We start from the raw sequence: 20,224 nt of genomic DNA on the forward strand, positions 1-20,224 counted from the left end.
TAATAGGTAGAAGGTAGGGGTACGTGGCTCAGGTGGAGTGAGTAAGTCTATGGAAGCCATTGTGAGGCCTTGTGAGGGACCTTATGCCCTCCAGCATAATTCTAGGGACCTAGGAACCTGCTACACTGTATGTGCCATTTGGCTTCTCCCACCCAACACCAGTCCCTCTGAACTGCGGAGATGGGAACTTGCACTCCAGCACATCCTTTCATCCCGCCATCCCCCTGGACTAAACCTACGTTAAACAACCTCACTCCCATTTACTTTTCAGTCTTCTCCTCTTTCCCTTTCCTCTTTAGCCATTCATGCATCTTTCCATCCTACATCTTTATACTATACACCTCTTTACTTCTGTATGCATCCTCTTTGGTTTGAAGCTGGCACAGTACCTGCAGTAGAATATCTTTGGCTTTCCTCTGACAACCATGCCTCCATCCTTGCTACCTTCCCTGTTTTCCTTTCCCTGTTACTTCATAACCTGGGTTGTGAGTAACTAAATCCACTTTCCCTTCTTCCCTTTCTTTCCCCTCTCTCCTCCCTGATGAAGGAACATTTATTCCGAAAGCTAGGAGCTTAAATTTTCGATTGTTTTTTGTGTTTCTATCGGCTGTACTGAGCTGAGGTAAGTACTGGCCAGCCCCTCTATCTCTTTGTCAGTAAATGATATCATCTGTCAGTCAAATTATCTATTAAATGAAAACAATTGTTACAGGCAATTATAGTGAGCAACAAGTTGCCAAGGAGAGAGAGTCCTGTACGATAACAAAGAGAAATGTACATGTCTACACTCAGTCCTGATTGTCAGCCAACACAACACTGTCTTGGTAACATACACAAGGCAGAAAACACACAACATTCAGATCAGTTCAGAACTCTTTCAGCATCTGTCAACAGATAGAATTAAATTAAAATTAGTGTCACCAACTAACTCACATTCAGCCAGCAATAATTAATTATTCTGAAAGATTCTTACTTACAGGTCACTCTGAGTTATTAAATATATGTTTCTGAGCCCATGAAGATTGTTAAATGTAGAAACTACAACCATCTCATCTTCTATATCATAAATCATCCAATTTCACTGTCACTGAGACAATTAGGAAGTGCCGAAAGCTGCAGTTGTACGCTAGTGTAGTGGCACTCTTGTTACACTTTTTGAGTGGTAAGTGACAGTTGTAAAATCGCTAGGGACAACATTTTTCTCTCTTCTACGACAGAGCTGTACATCTATTGGTGACAAACTTTTAGAATTGTGCAGCTGTTAATGACTTGAGTTTTTCCTCCTCCTGCTGAGATATTACACAACTTTGTTGAATAAATTTTGGCAGTGAATAATTTTTTATGTGGGTTTTGTTATGCATCACTCCCTCTTCTATGTCTCCATACTTTCTCGATAGTCCTTTAAAGCTTGAGTATGACTGTCGACGGCACATAGATAGAGATCATTTTGAGACCTAAAGAGCATCACATACTGCTAATTCTTGACAATTTGGACATCATCTTGTTACAGATACTTTGTGTTATAAAAATAGAGTTTTGTTGTAGAGTTATCACATTAAATTTTACTTACCTTTTACAGTGTTTTTATGTTACTTTATTGAACACAGCATGAAAATGTAAGAGAGAAATTAATCCCGAAAAACATTCTCCTACAAGTTAACTTGCCAGACCAAATCTGAAGCACATTTTCTACATCTTCATCTACACTATTCCAGCCATCGTATGTTGTGTGACACAGAGAACCTTGTACCACTATTAATTATTTCCTTTCCAGTTTCACCTGCAAATGCAGCAAGAGAAAAATAGTCTATATACCTTCATCAAAGCCCGTATTTATCTTATCTATGTATATTGGCAGCAGCAGGACCATTCTGCACTCAGCTTCAAATACCACTTCTCTACATTTTCTCAACAGCGCTCTGAGAAAAGAATGTCATCTTGCCTCCAGGGATTCACAAATCATCTCTGTAATTCTTGTATGTTGGTCAAATCTACCAGTAATAATCTAGCAGCCCTACTCTGAATTACTTCGATGTCTTCCTTTAATCTGACCTGGTGGGGACCCCAAACACTCATGTGCTACACAGAGTGGCTTGCACTAGTGTTCTATAAACAATCTCCTTTACAGATGTACCACACTTTCTTAAAATTCTCCCAATGAACTGAAGTCGACCATTCACCTTACGTGCAACCGTCCTTACATGCTCATACCATTTCACATATCTTTGCAAAGTTACAACTTATCGTGTGTGTGTCAGGCCACATGCTACTACTGCTGTATTCCAACATTAGGGAATTGTTTTTCCTATTCATCTGCATTAATTTACATTTTCTTACATTTAGAACAAGCTGCTGTTCATCACCGCAGTAATAAATTTTGTTTAAGTCATTTTGTCTCTTCCTACTGTCACTCAAGGATGACTTCTTCCCGTACACCACAGGATCATCAGTAAATAGCCACAGACTGCTGCTTACATTGTCTGTCACATCATTTACAAACATCTCTATATATAAATTGAAGTCATCCCTTCACACCCGTCTGTATGTACTGGCTAATCTCAGGAACTGCTGCAATTTTGATGTGGTTTTCACTAATATAGTGGAACTTCGATTTTATGTTTTTCATGATTCTACACCATAAATTTGAAGCCCCTGTGAAAAACCCATAAGATCAATGGTAAAAATTCCCTGATTTTACGTTTCTTCCTAGTGAAGTCTACCTCGATTCTAAGTTCTTACTTGACGTTTCGCTTGACTTCATCTCATTTTCTTTCTATTGGCATATGATGTGACTTAACACGTTATAAGTGGCACAAACTACAAGGATGGTTCATTCCACAGGTGACTGAAGAGTTGGGAGAATATTTTAGTCCCTTGCGGGGATGGGAGACGTGAGACAGGAAATGCTGACTTAATCCATGATCGATGTTGCCAACAAAACTTGCAACATTTAGCTTCACCACACAATTATGATACTATTAAAGCTAGATTGCAGCAGCAATGGACAAACACAACAGTTGGCACAATGTATTCCAGACTCAGACAATACGTGACGAAGGGAACCAGTTGCCACCTTTTCTTGTGGAACTTCTATTTGCATGTATTTCTGATGTACTGTATACAGTAATAACATTAATCATCAACTTTTTAAATTGAAACACTGAGTCTCAAAGAATATGCTCGGCCATAATCAAGGAAACGGCCATTTCTGGCTATTGAGCTCTTATTGGCTGGCAACTTGTTAAGTCACCCAACAGCCAGCGCAGCCACCAAACCGCACAAAAACAATTAAAATTAGCTCACGTGCTGGATATGTGGAGAGAGCGAGCAGCCCTTCAACGATGAGAGTGCAGGTAGGGATGAAAGCATTTTGGGAAGTGCTGAAAATATGCTTTTCGCGCAGACGATGTGCTATGGAAGAGATTTCACATGGAAATAGAACAAGGGTTTTGTGATAGCACATTTTGTGTTCAAATCTGACACAATGCAGTTGCATACACTACTCATGTATATACTTTGCACCACATACTGTACATCTAAAAATTGGCAGCAGTGACAGCATGAAGTGAAACTGTAGCACCTGAGCTTTCTTTCAAATTTACATTTTACACAGTGTACAGAAATTCACTGAGTCGACTTCTAATAAGCTTGTAACAATTAGGGAAGTAAACTCATTTTTTCACTTCTCTGTTTCTCTCATTGAGGCTAAAATGATACTTGGACCGTGGCAAGCATTTAAAGTGTGGCTCATAAAATAAGCATTAAACAATAACATCAATGGTGACAAATTTTGTCACTGAGCAGATGTCGGTATTTATGCTTATGGTTTAACCACTTAGCTGCTGTGATATTTTTGTTTTAATTCACCATGTTAATCAATTTTTGCTTTTTTTTTTTTTTGATTGGCACAAAGCAAAGATATCTCAAAAACGTGTCTTTTGATGTATAATTTTTGGTCGTAGCGTGTAGGAAAATATTTCAATTACCTTGTACCAAGATAACAATTTCAATTTTTTTAAGAGTTTTAGACACATGATGAAATTCATTACCACAATTATTGTATAAACATGGTATTGTGCGTTTAATTTCCTTCACTTGTACAGATAATATACAGCGTACTGGAGAGTATTGCAATTTTTAACCATATAAGCAAATTGCGTGTATTATTGCTCGTATTTTGAGGGATTATAATATTTTCCCCAATTTTGCATTTTCCACAAATTTGTGTTTTTTAAGTCTGGAAAACAAAAAACTTGAAACAGGAGTTTCACTGTAGATCCTGAATTTATGAGGAATGTTTTTTTATATAATTTATAAATATTTCACACAAACTGTTTAAATTACAATGAACTGATGTTAAGTTGTAAATACAAAGCCATTGCCACCTAGTAGACAGACTTCCTAACTCAAGAGAGCAGCAGTGCCATGAGGGAGCAGAAAAAGTGAGCAAATTCACATCTGGTGTGGTGGTCTATGAGTACAGCATCTGCCTAAGAACTAGAAAGTTGCAGGATCAGATCCTGGCTGGGTCACTTTTTTTCCACTGTGCCTTAACAAGGAGCAATTAAATTTATACATCTCATTTACAGCAATGTTTCAACCATTTTTACAAATGTATTACTTCAAATTCAGAACACATCATCTGTCTGCAGCTCTCTCATTGGCTCATATAAACAACCGATACATGTTCTTTTGCTCCCATCATACCCCACGGCAAGTGCTGACAACATTCCTGCATGAAACACATTAGTACAACACTGGCCCTATTCCAGACTTTTACCTGCAGAGTCTTAGAGCCAGTCATATATCTGGGAATCCATTTCATACGCTAACACCTTCGTTAGTCTGGAGTGGGACATAATTTCAAATGCTTTCCAGAAATCTAGGAATATCAAATCTTCCTTTCTAAATTTTCCTGGTGGTTGGTTGATATGGAGTGAAAAAAGTAAACATTTCAGGGTACAAGATCACAAGCTCTTTTGTGAAATCATCAGAGTGTAACAGAAACACTTGATGCAGTCTTCTTGAACAGTTTTCCCACTTCAACCACAAAGTGCCCCAGTAAATGACAACAAGGACCAACTGCAATGGACATACCTAATGAAACAGTTCACAGTAGACACCTTCTTTGTGCCGCAAGATGCATAACATTATCATTTTGATTTCACACTGGCCATGGCTTTAAACTTTTTTTTTAGGCCTCAATCCACAGCGTTGTTTAATGCAGTTAATATAAAGGCACACTACCTCACAATCAGTCAGAGTAATGAATATTAAATAAGTACACTCAATGAAGAAGTTGATAAGATTCAAGCAAAAATGTATACATGGTCACACGCTGATTTTTGTTGCTTGGAATTGGAGTGCACAGTACCCTTACACCAGATTTGGAAGTACGATGGTACAAACAAAACACAGTTTAAAAAAGAAAGGAAGTCTATGTTTCTCCACATCATTTCTACAGATTCAAGTGGCCTGATGTATGCATATATTACAATCTTGTGTTTGATTTCACATGGATCACAATTTTTAACATGCATCAAAAGATGTCCTTTACCTCCGGTAAAACAAAGTGAAGAACACCAGAATCCACCATTGCACTGAATGCCATTTTAACATGGCGACTCCTGCTACCAACGGGATGAAACCTATTTACAGTGGGCCACAACAGAGACTATAACAAAGCAACCTGGAACTGGAACCCCTTGTTAATACCTCAGCCTTGCCAAATAACTGATTTTTTCCCATTTTTATTTCAACTGGATATGATTACATATACTGTAGGTATATCATATTTGCTCAATACATAGAATATTCTCACTTGGTATTATTATTAGGCTTTTTCTTTCAATGTGCTGAGATTTTAAACATGTAATTAGTTCTGCTGTAGACTGTACTAATTAAAAGTTATAATCAACTGAAAACTTTACTATTATTTGAGATAGGAAATTTAGAATGAGCTGATCAGCAGAATCTGAAGCAGTGACACTACTCACTGGAAAGCACTCATTCCATTCTCTGTGACAAGATATTTTGATTTGCTGGAAAATAATTCACTTAAAGTTTGGAACCAGGCACACTATCATCTTTTGTGTCATAATATCTGTGTACTTCTCAAGTTCATGCATGTATTTTCATAGACATTATTTTTCTGGACTGAAAGGCATCCTTCATTAATCTGTTAAGTCATTAATTAAAAAATTAATAAAATTAACATATGGCATTATACATTTAAACATGGCTACCATACTTGTAGTCGGGGTGTTGCTAACACAGATTAATAAAATGGTTGCATGAACTTTTCTAATACAGTAACACGCAACATATTTTATGAACCAACTTTTGGTCTGAGTATATAGCCCATCCAAAGTAGTAAAACTTAACCTCATCATTTTCAAATGATTATAGGATTCCACAAGCAGCAAAAATCCTTACGCCACCCTTCATAAGACCAATTCCACCCAAAATAGCTAGTCAGTGGCAAGCTCTCACATGATTAACATCTCTGCATTCATATAATCTAAAGGAAGTCCACCTAACATCTTCATTAACACCTTCCTTTTGTTTTTCTAGTCATCTTTGCAGTGACATACACTACCATTAACTTTTTGGAAACATTCAATAGGCAACATGTGGGTTGTGTAATTGTGTCAATATTATGAAAGACAGTGTACGTGTGTCACATTCCTGGATCCTGGATGAATCACACTGTGTGCACCAGGAATACTGTGGTTATGTTAATCGGCCACTCTTTGTCTGATGAAATGCTCTGTGATTACATCAACACTGTCACACTGTTGTTACGGATTGGGAGGTCATTTACTGGTAACAAACATTCATCGAAGATCTGAGAGCGGTCATCATTTTGACCTCAAGGAAAATAAATGCATGACTGTCAAAATCAATTACAATATTTATTTTGGCGTAGATTACATGACAACTTTCCATATACATGGTTTTCAGCAATAGTGTGGTCTCATATCAATGAGAGAAAATGCAGAATAAGAAGTTGTATGTAAGCAATGTTTCCAGATAGTTGTCACAGCAATCAGAAACTCTGTTACAAACATAATTTAGTTTCTGCGTTATTATCAAAAAATAGAAAATAAAAGTCATCATTCATTTGTGAACAGATGGCCTCAAGAAATTCTTTTTGTGCTACACAGTTCTGTTTCTTTTCTTACTAATAAGATTTTTTTCAAGATTGCTAAATAATAAATGATCACAATAACATCTTCTTAGTATTTGCTTTCAATTCAGTACATTAAAGTCACCTATGCATTTTTCTTTTTAGTAGCATACACATCGTGAGCAAGATATGGAACTGCAACACAAAAATGATAAGGCCAGGACATGAACAACTGATCTTTGCTTTTGTTGATCTATGTTGTTAACTGGTCACAGTTAATAAGTAAGCTTGTCATTTTAGCAACAAAATTGTTTTCTGAGTTGTTGCTTCAAATAACCATTTGTGTATTTGTGTTTGTATTACATCTGAACATTCTATCATATAATTAACATTAATTATTTTGATAATAAGGTTGGTTTTCGATCATTTAGCTGCAGCAGTAAATGTTCACTATTCACTGTCAACATTTTTAGTTGTTGGTATTAATGTATGGGAACTATAAACAGGATGCAGCAATGACAAGACAGCTGCCTTATATTCATCTTACATTTAAACTAATATTTTAATTGTTATGCCTACCACAGTGTTGAAACTAGTGGAGGTGACAATAAGAATGAAATCTTCACCTCTCAAGAAAATCATCAGTGTTATGCCCACCAAACAGTTGTCACTTTTCTAGCACCTGGCAGGGCCAGTGTATGGACACTGTTACACAGCCGGTCCAAAAATGGTTGGCCTCAGTGACCTCTAGTACTTCATAATAAAGAGTGTAAAGCAGGATCATGCTAGTCCAGCCCACCAGCACAGAAATGCTGTTAGTACTCGACCAAATGGTTAGTGGTTTTTGTTTTACGTAAATATTTGACAATTGGAAACAACACGAAAAATTATATGGATCTTAGTGCAGTTATAAGGACTACATTAATGCACAACATTGTTCGCATACAGACATAAAATCATGTTAATACCGATAAATAAATATGCTTACAGTTTCTGTCATATCCTTCTCTGGAGACGTGATTATCGGTTTCTTAGTGACTCACTGAATATCCCTCAGTAAAGTCTAATATATTCGAACTGTGGTATTTCAACTCTTGTTTATATTATCTCCAACCACTAACAACTTTGACATGAATGTAGAAAACCATGTGTCAGTTGTGAAGAGCTTAAACTGCTGTGGGGGAAAATGAAATTGCAGATCAGTTACTAAATCCATTTACAACTCCACATCATGTCATACAAAAATGTGCACATCACGAGGAATGTTTTACTGGCTGTGATTCTTGTGAATTACTATTTTCCTTCCTCATTTTATGGTAGAAGAAAATGATTGAAATTAGTCTTTCATTAACTCCTAACTCTGGTCTGTTGGTATTTAACATTTTTGTTTCCTGTAAGGTACAGTAGGAACATATGAGACATACAGCATGTTGATAGACATTTAGGTGGTAAATATACAGTATGTTGACGCCAGTGTCTCTCCTTGCCTGTTATGCTGTGTAACAGATAGTCAAGCTTTTCAGTTCAGCATAACAAAAGGCAAGGGATCTGGCAACTTATGTCACTGAATTTGTGAGAATGTATGTGCGATGCAGGCAGGAGCAGGAAAATACAAGGTGGATGAAGTGATCAGCTTAGTTTGAAGGTCCAGAAATAAACATATCAGTCTTAGTGCACGGATATGACAGTTGCTTTCTAGTGTGTGTGTGTGTGTGTGTGTGTGTGTGTGTGTGTGTGTGTGTGTGCGTGTGCGTGTGCGTGTGCGTGTGCGTGTGCGTGTGCGTGTGCGTGTGCGTGTGCGTGTGCGTGTGCGTGTGCGCGCGTGCGTGTGCGTGTGCGTGTGCGCGCGCGCGTGTCTCCACATATCTCTTTTGTGTATCTGAAAGCGGACTCTGTCTGACAGTTTGTACTATCCAACAGCCATCATCATTCATTGTGCCTGACTGCCACTCAGTCCCTCCTCCATGTGGTCAGCAGGAATCTGTCATATTTCATATAGTTGTTAAGAAATTTAATTTAGTATTACATACATGTCAATCACATACAAATATAAAATTAAACCTTATTACAAATCATATAACACTGCTCCATGATTACATAAACATTGTGATAGATTTATCAAATTTAAAGGAACTTTATTATGAATTACAGAACATAGACTTCATTATTAATCATGTACAAACAAAAACAGAAAGACATAACTCGAACAAACAAATCAGACTATATCCCAATTTTTTCTGCTATAAAAAATAATGAAGAGAACAACATGATAATTACAAAAAAATTCTTCTTCTTACTTTCATATAATTTGTTATTATCTCATAGGAATTTCTGTTACTTTCAAGTAAGTTAAAAGATTTCAGTGCTAGTTCTATTTCACACATTTCTGTACTACAGAAAAATTCAACAGATCACAATGTAGGTCAAATTTTCTTCTTGTATTATGGTTGCAGTACATTTGATTGTGAGAAAGTTATGACTAAAGAGAGAGAATGTTTGGTAGTGGTCAATACCCCCACTTTCTTGAAAAAGGCTAAGACAGGAGGTTTTTGGAGACACTATGCATATAACTCTTAATAATCTCATTTTGAGTGTGGCCTTTTTTCTGCCAGGGAACTGCCTTAGAGAACATTCACAAACCCACAAATGAATGAAAATATTTCATTCATATTAGGAATTATTCTGATAGCAAGTATTGTAGACCATATGCTTTCAATTTCCAAAATTAGGAGCTTGTGCGACTCCCAATTTTGCTATAGTCAGCATTACAAACCACTGGTATCCACCTTAGGGGCAATATTCTGTAGGGGAAATACTTTCCCTTTCAGATTTCCAGGTGCTGTGTACTAAGGAGGAGGGCATCAGAAAAAAATCTTCAGTTTTGTAATAGAGGGAAGTGGGAGGGGGGGGGGGGGTTGGTAGGAGGAGACCAAGGTTTGACAACAGCACACAGAGCCAAATGGATGTAGATTGCAGTAGTTATTCAAAGATGAAAACATCAGCACAGAAAAGACAAGCAAGAAGAGCTGCACCAAATAAGTCTTGGCCTTCAAAGTAACCATTGTTAGCTACAACACACTTCTCACATCAGTTGTAAAGCTGTTGGAAACTGTCAACAATTTTTTTCTTGTGCAATCGCTCAAAGCACTGTGGTCACACATTGTTGCATATCTGCAGTGTTACAGGAGATGAGACATGGTGCTACCAATTACATCCTGAGACCAAGTGATGGTCAGTGGCATGATGTTCGTTGTCTTCCCTGCCTCCCAAAGAGTCTTCTGTTGAAATCCAAAGTTAAAGGTGTTGATCGCTTTTTTCGAAAGCAAGGTCCTGATTCATCATGAATTTCTATCCGAGGGAGGCGAGGAAGATGTCTGTCGCCTGGCCCCCTATAGCACTAGTAGCACCTGGTCTCACCTCCTGTAATGATGCGGACATCCAACAATGCAGGACTTCGAACAATGCCACAAGAAGTGTTTACTGACAGTTTCCAATAGCTTTACAATTAATGTCAGAAATGTGTTGTAGCTAATGGTGATTACTTTGTTTGTAACTCTTGTTTTCTATATTTTCTGAGACCATTCAACAAACTTTTCGGATGCACTTTGTATAATAATATAGCACATTGTAATGCATCATGGTGATAGGTTTTCATTATCATGTTCTTATGTTTAAAAAGATACTTTATGCCACCTTACCTTATGTAAATTGCCTTTTGACAGAGCTGCCCTCATTTTCATTTCCTTGCACTTTTCAGCAAATCCCTCAACCTGCCACTAGAACAAAACAAGAAAGAAATTGTTGCTAATAAAACCACAGAAATTTGTCTGAGTATTCTATCTAAAAGTAAAATTCACTTGAGACAGCTACTTGGTCCAAAACCACTTGTGATCACCAGTCAAAAGCCCAAATAACTATACTTCACAGTGCGGAAATGTAGGAAGAGTGTCAATGAGGTTCCGGTAGATACCAACAGGGATGTGGACCCATGCCAGTTCCATTACCATGCCAAGTGCACTATGTTTCTCGGATGGGGATCCAAGATTTGTGGCACAAACTGTATCAAGGCAGTCACCGCATATTCTTCACTGAGTTTTGAATTCAAGCTCCGGCAGGGGGGGGGGGGGGGCAGAGGAGGGGGAGGGGAGGGGGGCAAGTGTGGAGCAGGAGGACAGTGAACTCACTCTGGTGCTCTTGGTACCAAGCTCTTATTACACTATGATCTGTGTGACGCATTCCATTGTTCTGCTGGTAGACGCTATCTTGCTAAGGAAAAATGAATTGCACTTATGGGTGGACTTGATCCCCAACAATTGGTGCATACTTGTGTTGAACCACTGTGCCTTCCAGAATGATGAGATCACCCGGGGAATGCCACAAAAACATTCGCTACACCATAAACCCTCTCCACCAGCCTGAACCTTTCCGACAATTGTTACAGCACTATACATGCCAAAAGCCATCTGTCTGATGGAGCATAAACCATGATTATTCTGAAAAGGTCACTTTTTGCCACTCAGTGGACGTCCAGCTGCAGCACTGGCATGCCAATTCCAGCCTTTGCTGCTGATGGACAGCAACCAGCATGTGTGCATGAACTGGACCATTGCTGCAGAGGCCTATATCCAGCAACAATAGTTGGACAGTCGTTGAAGAGACACTGTAGGTAGCCCCTTGGTTCATCTGGGTGGCAGTTGCTCAACAGCTGCCCATTCATTCACCCATACATATCTCTGCAACTGTCGTTCACCCTGTCATCTATGTCCTTTGCAGCACCACAGCTGCCTGCATGCTAGTTTTGGAGAGTGCTATTTTGCCATGCATGGTATACTTTTACCACAGTGGCATGTGAACAGTTTACAAGCTTAGCCTTTTCAGAAATGCTTCCACACTTGGCCCAAAAACCAATTATGTCCAATAAATCGCTCCATTTCACAATTACGACATCGTCTGCACTGTTTTCCGCCTCCCCCTCGACACACTTTATATACCCTCCAATGCCAATGCTGCTGTCTGTGAGTGGTTACTGCATGTTGACGTTAAACATAGGCAGTGGTCACATTACTGTGACTGGACTGCGTATAAAATCACAAAGAGACAGATGGGGGTGGGCAGTACTTACCTTTAGAAGGTGCAATTTCAAGTACTGCTGATGGACACTTATAAGTGTATGGGGTGGGGAAAAACATATTCCCAGGTTTTTTGATGTCTGAGGAACCTAATTCTCCTCTTCCAGTCCTCCCCAAGCTATGAATCTTTCCTCCCTGGGAATCAAACAAAGTTATGAGAGCTCTCCCTTCCTCATTCCCCCTCATTTTATGTGTGACTATCAGCAGCACTGGCAATTTCACCTCCCAAATATAAGTCGTGGTCAGTCATAGTGCATCCTCGGGATTTTCAGTTAAATGTCATTAAAAATAATTTTTATTTACCAAGTAGTTGTAGATACAGGAATAAACAGTGAGGTATAATAGTGCCATCTTTCAGATTCTTTCTAATGAAGAACGTACAGGAGCAGGAATAGTAACTGAAATTAAATGGAAAGAGTGAAAGGAAAAACATCTGCTCTTACTGTGTTGTTCACCTCTTCCTTGCTTCAGGAACACTTAAGAACTTTTCCTGTTTAATGTCACTATGCATTGCTTCATCCAACCTTTCTTTGCTTTTCAAACAATGGAAAATCCAGAATAAAATGTAACAATATTATGAAAAGGAAAGTTGCCATTCACCATATGGTGGAGATGCTGAGTCGCAGATAGCCACAACAAAAAGACTGTCACAAATAAGTAGCTTTCCCAACAAGGCCTTACTGGCCAAGAGCTTCTTGTTTGTGACAGTCTTTTTGTTGTCCCTTTCAAGGACTCAGCATCTCCGCCATATGGTGAGTGGCAACTTTCCTTTTCATAATATTGTTACTTTCTTCTCTTTTGGCAGATTAAGACAACTTCAGTTTTAAAAAAGGCTATGTTTCCCTTGACTAGGTTTACCTCGTCTGTGTGAATGCCTTCCTTGATGCATGGTAAGCAGGAATGTTTTCTATCAATATTTGATATAACACTTGTATGTTTCGCCAACGCAGAAGATCTTGAAATACTTGGACATACACTGTATGACAACACATTCAAGATAAGAGAATCAGGTGTAAATAACAGTATACAACAGTGAATCACACAATCTCAAAGAAATAAATAGTTTGTTATGGAAATAATGTCTCTCCGTCCGTCTACCAATCAATAAGCAGAGACTGGAAAACTCAATTTTATTTTATGTCCAATTTCAGAGTAATTTTTGCCTATTTGTTGCTGTTTTCTATCAATTCTGGTATCATTTTCTGCCAATTTTGATGGTATTTTACAGGAGTTTGGTATAACTTTCCAATAGCTTATTTCTGAAGTACCATATATCTTATATCACTGTTCCAGTGCTATGAAAACGAAAATATACCTATCTATTACATTATATTAGACATCACAGAAGAAAAAGGAAATCATTTATATGAAACCCATTAAATGCAGTCAACTAAAGAAAACATACACCATTTAAAGTTTTTCAAATTAAAGCACTGTTATAGCTTCAATGGTTTCTTTGAAACTTTTTACCATAAATTGATCAGTACTTCACAACAATGTGAAAACGGCAGCCTAAACCATAAATTTTAACATGGACAAGGAGAAGGCTTCAGATGCAGCCAACCAATTCAGCTCATATTTGGCAACCTGCTTGTATACAACATAAAATGAACACCAGTTTTGAGAACACCATCCCTACAGTTCAGGAGGCGGATTCGACTCAAAACTAACCAGTTCAATATACAATTGAAAAATGAGCACTTTTTATCATCATAGGAGGGGTCCGACAGCAAACGTTTTCAAAGGAATTTATGAAAGAAACTATTACAACTGCCACTCATGTACACACAAGGTAAATGCTATTCAACGAAATTACTGCTGATGCAGCAACCAAGACATCTGGCTGGAGAGCAGAGAACCTGTGTTCAATTCTCAAATGCATCTGCAGGATTTTCTCATCTGTTTTTTTTCCTTACTGAAATTAGTAGTAATAAAAGGGTTAATAAGGCAGTTATTAAGGAATAATAACAAGGCAGGTAAATAAATTTCTCAAACAACTTTGACTAGTGAAAAATTAAAATTTGAATTGAATCCTCATATGAAAACAATTGTCACAAGGGACCACAGACAGCTGAGCATGCTATGCTAGTTTACAGCTAGCCATGGTATAGGACTTTATTTGGAGGTTTCAAAACTGCAATGTGATTCTGGAAAACCAGTAGGAATTGTGTAACTGTGCAGGTGCAACAACAACTCATAGCATAGTTCATGATCATTTTTCAGCACTAATTTTTCAGGTGATGTTGTCACATGTGCGTTGTGCATTAGAATTACACTAGAAATCCAAAGAAACTGGTACATGTGCCTAATATCGTGTACGGCCCTTGCGAGCACCCAGAAGTGCCGCAACACGACGTGGCATGGACTCGACTAATGTCTGTAGTGAATGTAACTCCATCTTCTGGCAGAAGTGTGGGACTATGGCTGGTCAATACGCAATAAAACAATACCAAATGCTGTTATTTAGATTTTATTTTTAATTTTAGGCTACCAGTTTCGACGGTACATTATGTCATATTCAGACCTGCTTCAATCATGTGACCTTCGTGTAACAAGATACAGCAGCACTTTTAACCAGACTCGTAAAGATTTTACGGACATGCATGCTCCTTGGACACCTGTCAGCAACTGTCAAAACATCCACTCAAACCATATTTCCAAAGTTTTCACGCAAATTTTCCATTTATTCTGACAGGTAGCATAGCTGTAGCAATGTTTTGAAATAGTGTCTGTAAATGATGTAAGTTACAACCGCGCGTCGCCATTGAACTTCTCACAGCAAAGAACAAAACTATTGGGAATGTTCACAATCATTTGCATCTAGTTTACAGAGCATCTGCAATAAACAGAAGTTCAGTTAGTCACTGGGCAAAGAGGGTGAGGCCATTATGAGAAGTCGGTTCGGCAGAGCTCCAAGATTTGCGTCATTCGGGGAGGTCATCTGTGGTTATCATACTTGACCAGGCACAGCTTGCTGATGTGCTCATTCACAAGGACCAATGCATAACAACTTGACACTTGGCCCTGAAGCTACCAATCAGAAAAAGAAGTGTGGATGCAAATTACTCAAAAGTTTGTGCACAATGGGTTCTACACAGTCTGACGATAGAACAAAATCTTCTCACTCTTTGATGTGATGCCAGAGGCAGTATACCAATATTTCTTAAGCATATGTGAACACATTAACCAAACTCAAGAAGAGCTTCCAATGACTTTGATACCATAACAACCCAGGCAATTGATTGATTCTATAAGATAATGCTCAACCTCACACAAGTTTGAGGACTTCGGAACCATCATTAAACGGGGTTGGACAGTATTATCTCATCCATCCTACAGACCTGACCTAGCTCACCCCCAACTTCCAATTGCTTGGCTCATTGAAGGCTGGCATTTGTAGATGACACTGAGGATGACAAAGATGTGATTCTTACAGTGCAGAAATGGCTCCGAGAGCAGAACAAGGAGTTGCACTGACAGGCTACACACACACTCTCCTGTCTCGCTGGAGGAAGGCCATAAAACACGGCAAAAATTATGTGGAAGAATAGAAGGTGTAGAAGAAACATTCTTTCTTTGCGTATTTCTCAGTGTGTTCAATAAATAATTATTGAAGAATAAAAATGTGATGCACCACCTTCTGGGTAACCCTCATATTTATTTTAATAGTTATTCCATATTAATTTTACTATTTTGTGAATGAAGCTTAAGGTCACAGCATGATCTGTTGATAGTGAAAAGAGAGGGATTCTAATGGCTGTCTTGAGCCGAGTAGACATGTTACATTTCAATGATCTGTCACCCTGATGCTACTCATAAACATTTACCTTGAGTATACTCTTATAGTTTCCTTCTTGTAGTTTCTTGATGTTAAGGACCTGCTATGCACTGCCACCATCTCTCACAATGTCACCTTGTTCCCATTTGCAGGGGGTCGAGGGCTGTAAGACAGCTCTATAGTCTCCAAGCCATGAAATGACATAACTGCATTTTAAGCAACTCTTCTGTATTTTGTTGCTCTTATGTGACATTCATACACATTGGGTAAACAGATCTCACTAACTAGACTAACATTTTTGAAGTGAATCTCATAATACCACAGAAGAGAGTGACATTTCTCTTCAGCTTTTTCTGGGTGTTGATATCGCAGGCAGTGTCTCTTTCTCTTTGCCTTCCAAAACACTGCCAAGACGTGACCCCTACGCGTAAGTAACCCTTTCATAGCAGGTGAAGATGCACTATAGCCAAAGTGCCGCACATATTACACCACGAAGTAAGCACAGTGGTGAGTTCTTTACATACTAACTACCTAAATAATGTTTTTACATGAACATCTTTATCTGACCATGAGGAAGGGTGCATACATGGTTTTATGGATGAATAACATGTATCGCCTAAGTAGGCTGGGATCTATGTTATGTTAAAAGACACCAGATGCCATGTTAACTTACATGTTCACAAAACTAAAAGGTCATATTTGGTGTTTTTCATATTTATACTTTTGTAATATGAAATTATTTAGTTTAAATGATGCACCATATTAAGGATCTCACAAACAGTCATTTTTATACAACAGTTGTGTAAAAGGCTAAGGAATTGTCACATCCGTAGCTAAAACTGTTATTTAATAGTAGTTTGTTTGCAAAGTGCCACTCCAGTCTCCATAAGCAAGAAATTATTATTATTTAATTTTACAAATGGCTGCCATTCAGTCTTGTCACCTTGCCACCGATACAATAATGGACCGGTTCATGACAGACTAGGCCAAATCACCACCATCAAGATCTACCTACCCAAACAAATCATGCCACAGGATCACTTGACTTGAGACACGAAGCGCTATTGGAGCTGAAGAGCATCTCTCTCTTATGCTCCAAACTGCCGCCTAGAGCAGATGCTAAATGGCTCAGTTTCTTTACCTTGGCATTTTCTCTTCTGCTCCAAGGTGGTTCTGGGGTTACTGATGCTACCTTCTGTTGTCCCCTCGACAATTCTCACAATGTTAGTCCTATAAGCAAATAAACTGATACGGTTTCCTTTCCCCAACATGTGTACGCATATTAATTATAAGCCCACATTGCTTTCCAATCCTGACTACACCCCCAAGTAGGTGTACAAACTAGCATCTGAAGTGAGATGCGAAATTTGACCCACTTTCAGCTTTGAGGTGCTCCATACAAATTACTAAGCCCTGAACAGATGTGAGAAACCGTTGTGCAGGACAGTCTGGCAATGTGCTGTAGTGCAATAGACAAGTGCTTATCACAGTCAGTCCAGGCTGCCCACTGCAGTCAACCCAGACCCAATGCCACGCTGCCACCTACGCCATTAGGCAAGGCCATCCAACCTCGTCTGCCTCCTTGCACAAGGTCACATCACTAGTATGATGTCCCTGACACCTGGCATCACTGCTGTGTTGCTGCCCAGTTGATTGTCAATCCACGTATTTAATTGTAACAATTAAAATAACCTATTTCTGACAATATAATGTAATTGTATAGCTAAAACATCTACTCACCAAGTGACGCCAGAAGTCTTTCCTTCTCATCCCACCTGTTAAGTCTCCCCTGACGCTGGGTTCTGGGTGAGTTTTCTGAACTCTACCCCTTTCCTTAGACATATCCAGTTTCCTTCCCTTCACCCCTCTCCCTATCCTTTCAATCTTTCTGCCGGAAGGATGGGCCACTGGCTTCAAAAGCTTGCACAAGTAAAACCTTTTTCCTGCCACCATTAGGTGACTGGATTTTTTTTATCTATGTAATTACAAGATATTTAATTGGCAAGCTTCACTTGTAGGGGTAAAATGCCAATGGACAATTCTGCCACTGATGTCACCAAGATCTGCTGTCAATTTTTTTTTGTGTGTGTCTAGTTTAAAGGGATTCCCTCAACCACGTCACAGAGACAATTGGAGATGAATCCAAAATACTGCAAGCATGGATGGAGCAGTTCCGTGTGAAGAATGATGATCTGCAAAGGCACCTTAATGAGGCATTACTACATGTGATGCTGCAAAACAACACTGTGCCTAAAACTAGCCTAACTTCCCCATTTCTGTGTTTCCCATAGGTGGATCTAATCCAGGCGAAAATGACAACACATCCATACAAAATTTAATGGATACACGGAAACTGTCCTCATCGAGTGACTAAATGTTTATAGGAGGTACCAGCATGATGTTGCAAGGAGCTGCTCATGCTTATGTAGATTCCATGGAAGGGCTGAGAAATACCAAGGAATTTGGAGTCCTTGCGGAAGGCTTAGAGCATAGATATTGAGATAAATACCACCAGCTACTATAGGGACAATCTTTCCATTAAATATCAAAATTCAGGAGAGGATTTCAAGTGATTTCCTGACCGAACAAGAGTTGTGTCTTGTCATACACATGTACTAATGAAAAGTAATGAAAGGAATGAGATACCACTCAGCAAATCAGAAGCTTGCTGTGTAGATTCACTCATTTGCAGGATTGACCCACCCAGGTATGTGATGAGGTGAAGTTTGATTCATCAAGTACACGAAGGCAGGCTATATGACTCACAAAGGAGGTGCAGCAATTCGTCCAATCTTCCACCAGGATAAAGCCCACTAAACGTGCATTCATTGCCGAAGTGTGCTGCACTCACTGCAAATGACCAAAACTTACAAGGTTCCTTAGTGTTTGGCACCAGCGCGTGCTTATTTTAGGGGAAAAAAAACCACACACACGAGAGAGAAAATTGTCCATCTCTACAACACCAATCGGCTAACCATATAGGTCATCAAGGGGCTCGAAGGAATGTGAATACGGGAAATGTGGATGGGTGCAGTTCTGCCACTGTTCCTTGCTCCCCTTCCGCAAATCCTACCTGATAAGAGAGATAGGAATCAATTGGATGGCAAACAAATAAAAGCTTTGTCTGTTAAATTTACTCACTGTCGAAACCTAAAATCAGTTTTCTGGACCAAGTGGATTGTGAAAAAAGGTAATTTATCCTACAGAGTCACAATATGTGGAACTGGAAATAGGTGGGAGGAGTACCAGTTCAAATTCTAAGTAGTTTGAAAGCATGAATGTAATTTTGATGGCATTTTAGACAATGACTTGCTGCACCATTTTCAAATCAAAGTTAACTTCTGAACATAAGAAGTATAAATTGACCATTTTGACAATGTTTCCATTATAATGATGCGAGGGAGTCCACAACGAATGGCCACATTCCAAATACTCACTAAACGATGAACCATAGAATTGAAGAAACACTAAGCCAAGAAATTATCAGGGGGCACTGGGGAAATCATTTGGGGAGAGGTGAAGAAAGATTTTTTAACAGGAGATATTTTATTAGTGGTTTCATTAACAAGAAATGTAGTTTTAGATGGTACGCAGGTGCATGAGAAGCGCAGTTTATCTCTAACAAGTGTGACAACGGAGGGTACATTTTTGCCAGTGGAGAAAATTATCTACACTCACAGATAATTTTGGAAGCAGATGGTTAAAATTCCCTAGGGTACCATACCCGCAAAAGAGCATGAAGTAAATATTTATGAGACAACAGCACATGAAGAAAAATGAAAAGCCTGGAAGAACAGTATACATAAATTCCACCTCAGTTGTGTCACCTATAAAGGCAGGAATCGAAAAGAAACTTCAACATCTATGCAAATCAGATCAAGATCAACTGTACCCCATTCTAGCTGACTTTGCAACTTCATTTGAAGAAAAGAAACAACTTCTGTCAACCTTCTTAATGTACCACAAGATTCCTATGTATAATACTTAAGACTATAGCCTAGAAAACATATTGCATAGCCTGTCACTGCCTGTAGCAGACAAAAATACCTCAGATTTACTAAAAGCAGGAGTAATTCATTCTTCTTTCAGTTCGTGGTTGTCACATACAATGATAGTTCCCAACAAAATCAGTTACAGAGGAAAAGCTTACAGCATTTTTTGCAATTGCTGATATTTCAATCACCTCGG

The 20,224-nt window shown here is 38.7% G+C and overlaps 1 protein-coding gene across 5 annotated transcripts in view; it reads right to left on the reverse strand.

The window, feature by feature from the left end:
* Nucleotides 1–20,224, reverse strand: part of LOC126353935 (uncharacterized) — a 340,432-nt gene that overhangs the window by 294,396 nt on the left and 25,812 nt on the right. For 2 of the 5 annotated variants that reach the window (XM_050003197.1, XM_050003198.1), the window contains exon 3: nt 10,828–10,905. In XM_050003197.1, coding sequence (XP_049859154.1) covers nt 10,828–10,905 — 78 coding nt within the window. Of the gene's footprint in view, nt 1–8,117; nt 8,304–10,827; nt 10,908–20,224 lie in introns of those variants that run through there. The other 3 variants (XM_050003200.1, XM_050003199.1, XM_050003202.1) reach the window with 3 other exon arrangements.

Source organism: Schistocerca gregaria, chromosome 3 (assembly GCF_023897955.1).
Source record: "Schistocerca gregaria isolate iqSchGreg1 chromosome 3, iqSchGreg1.2, whole genome shotgun sequence".
Taxonomy (NCBI): domain Eukaryota; kingdom Metazoa; phylum Arthropoda; class Insecta; order Orthoptera; family Acrididae; genus Schistocerca; species Schistocerca gregaria.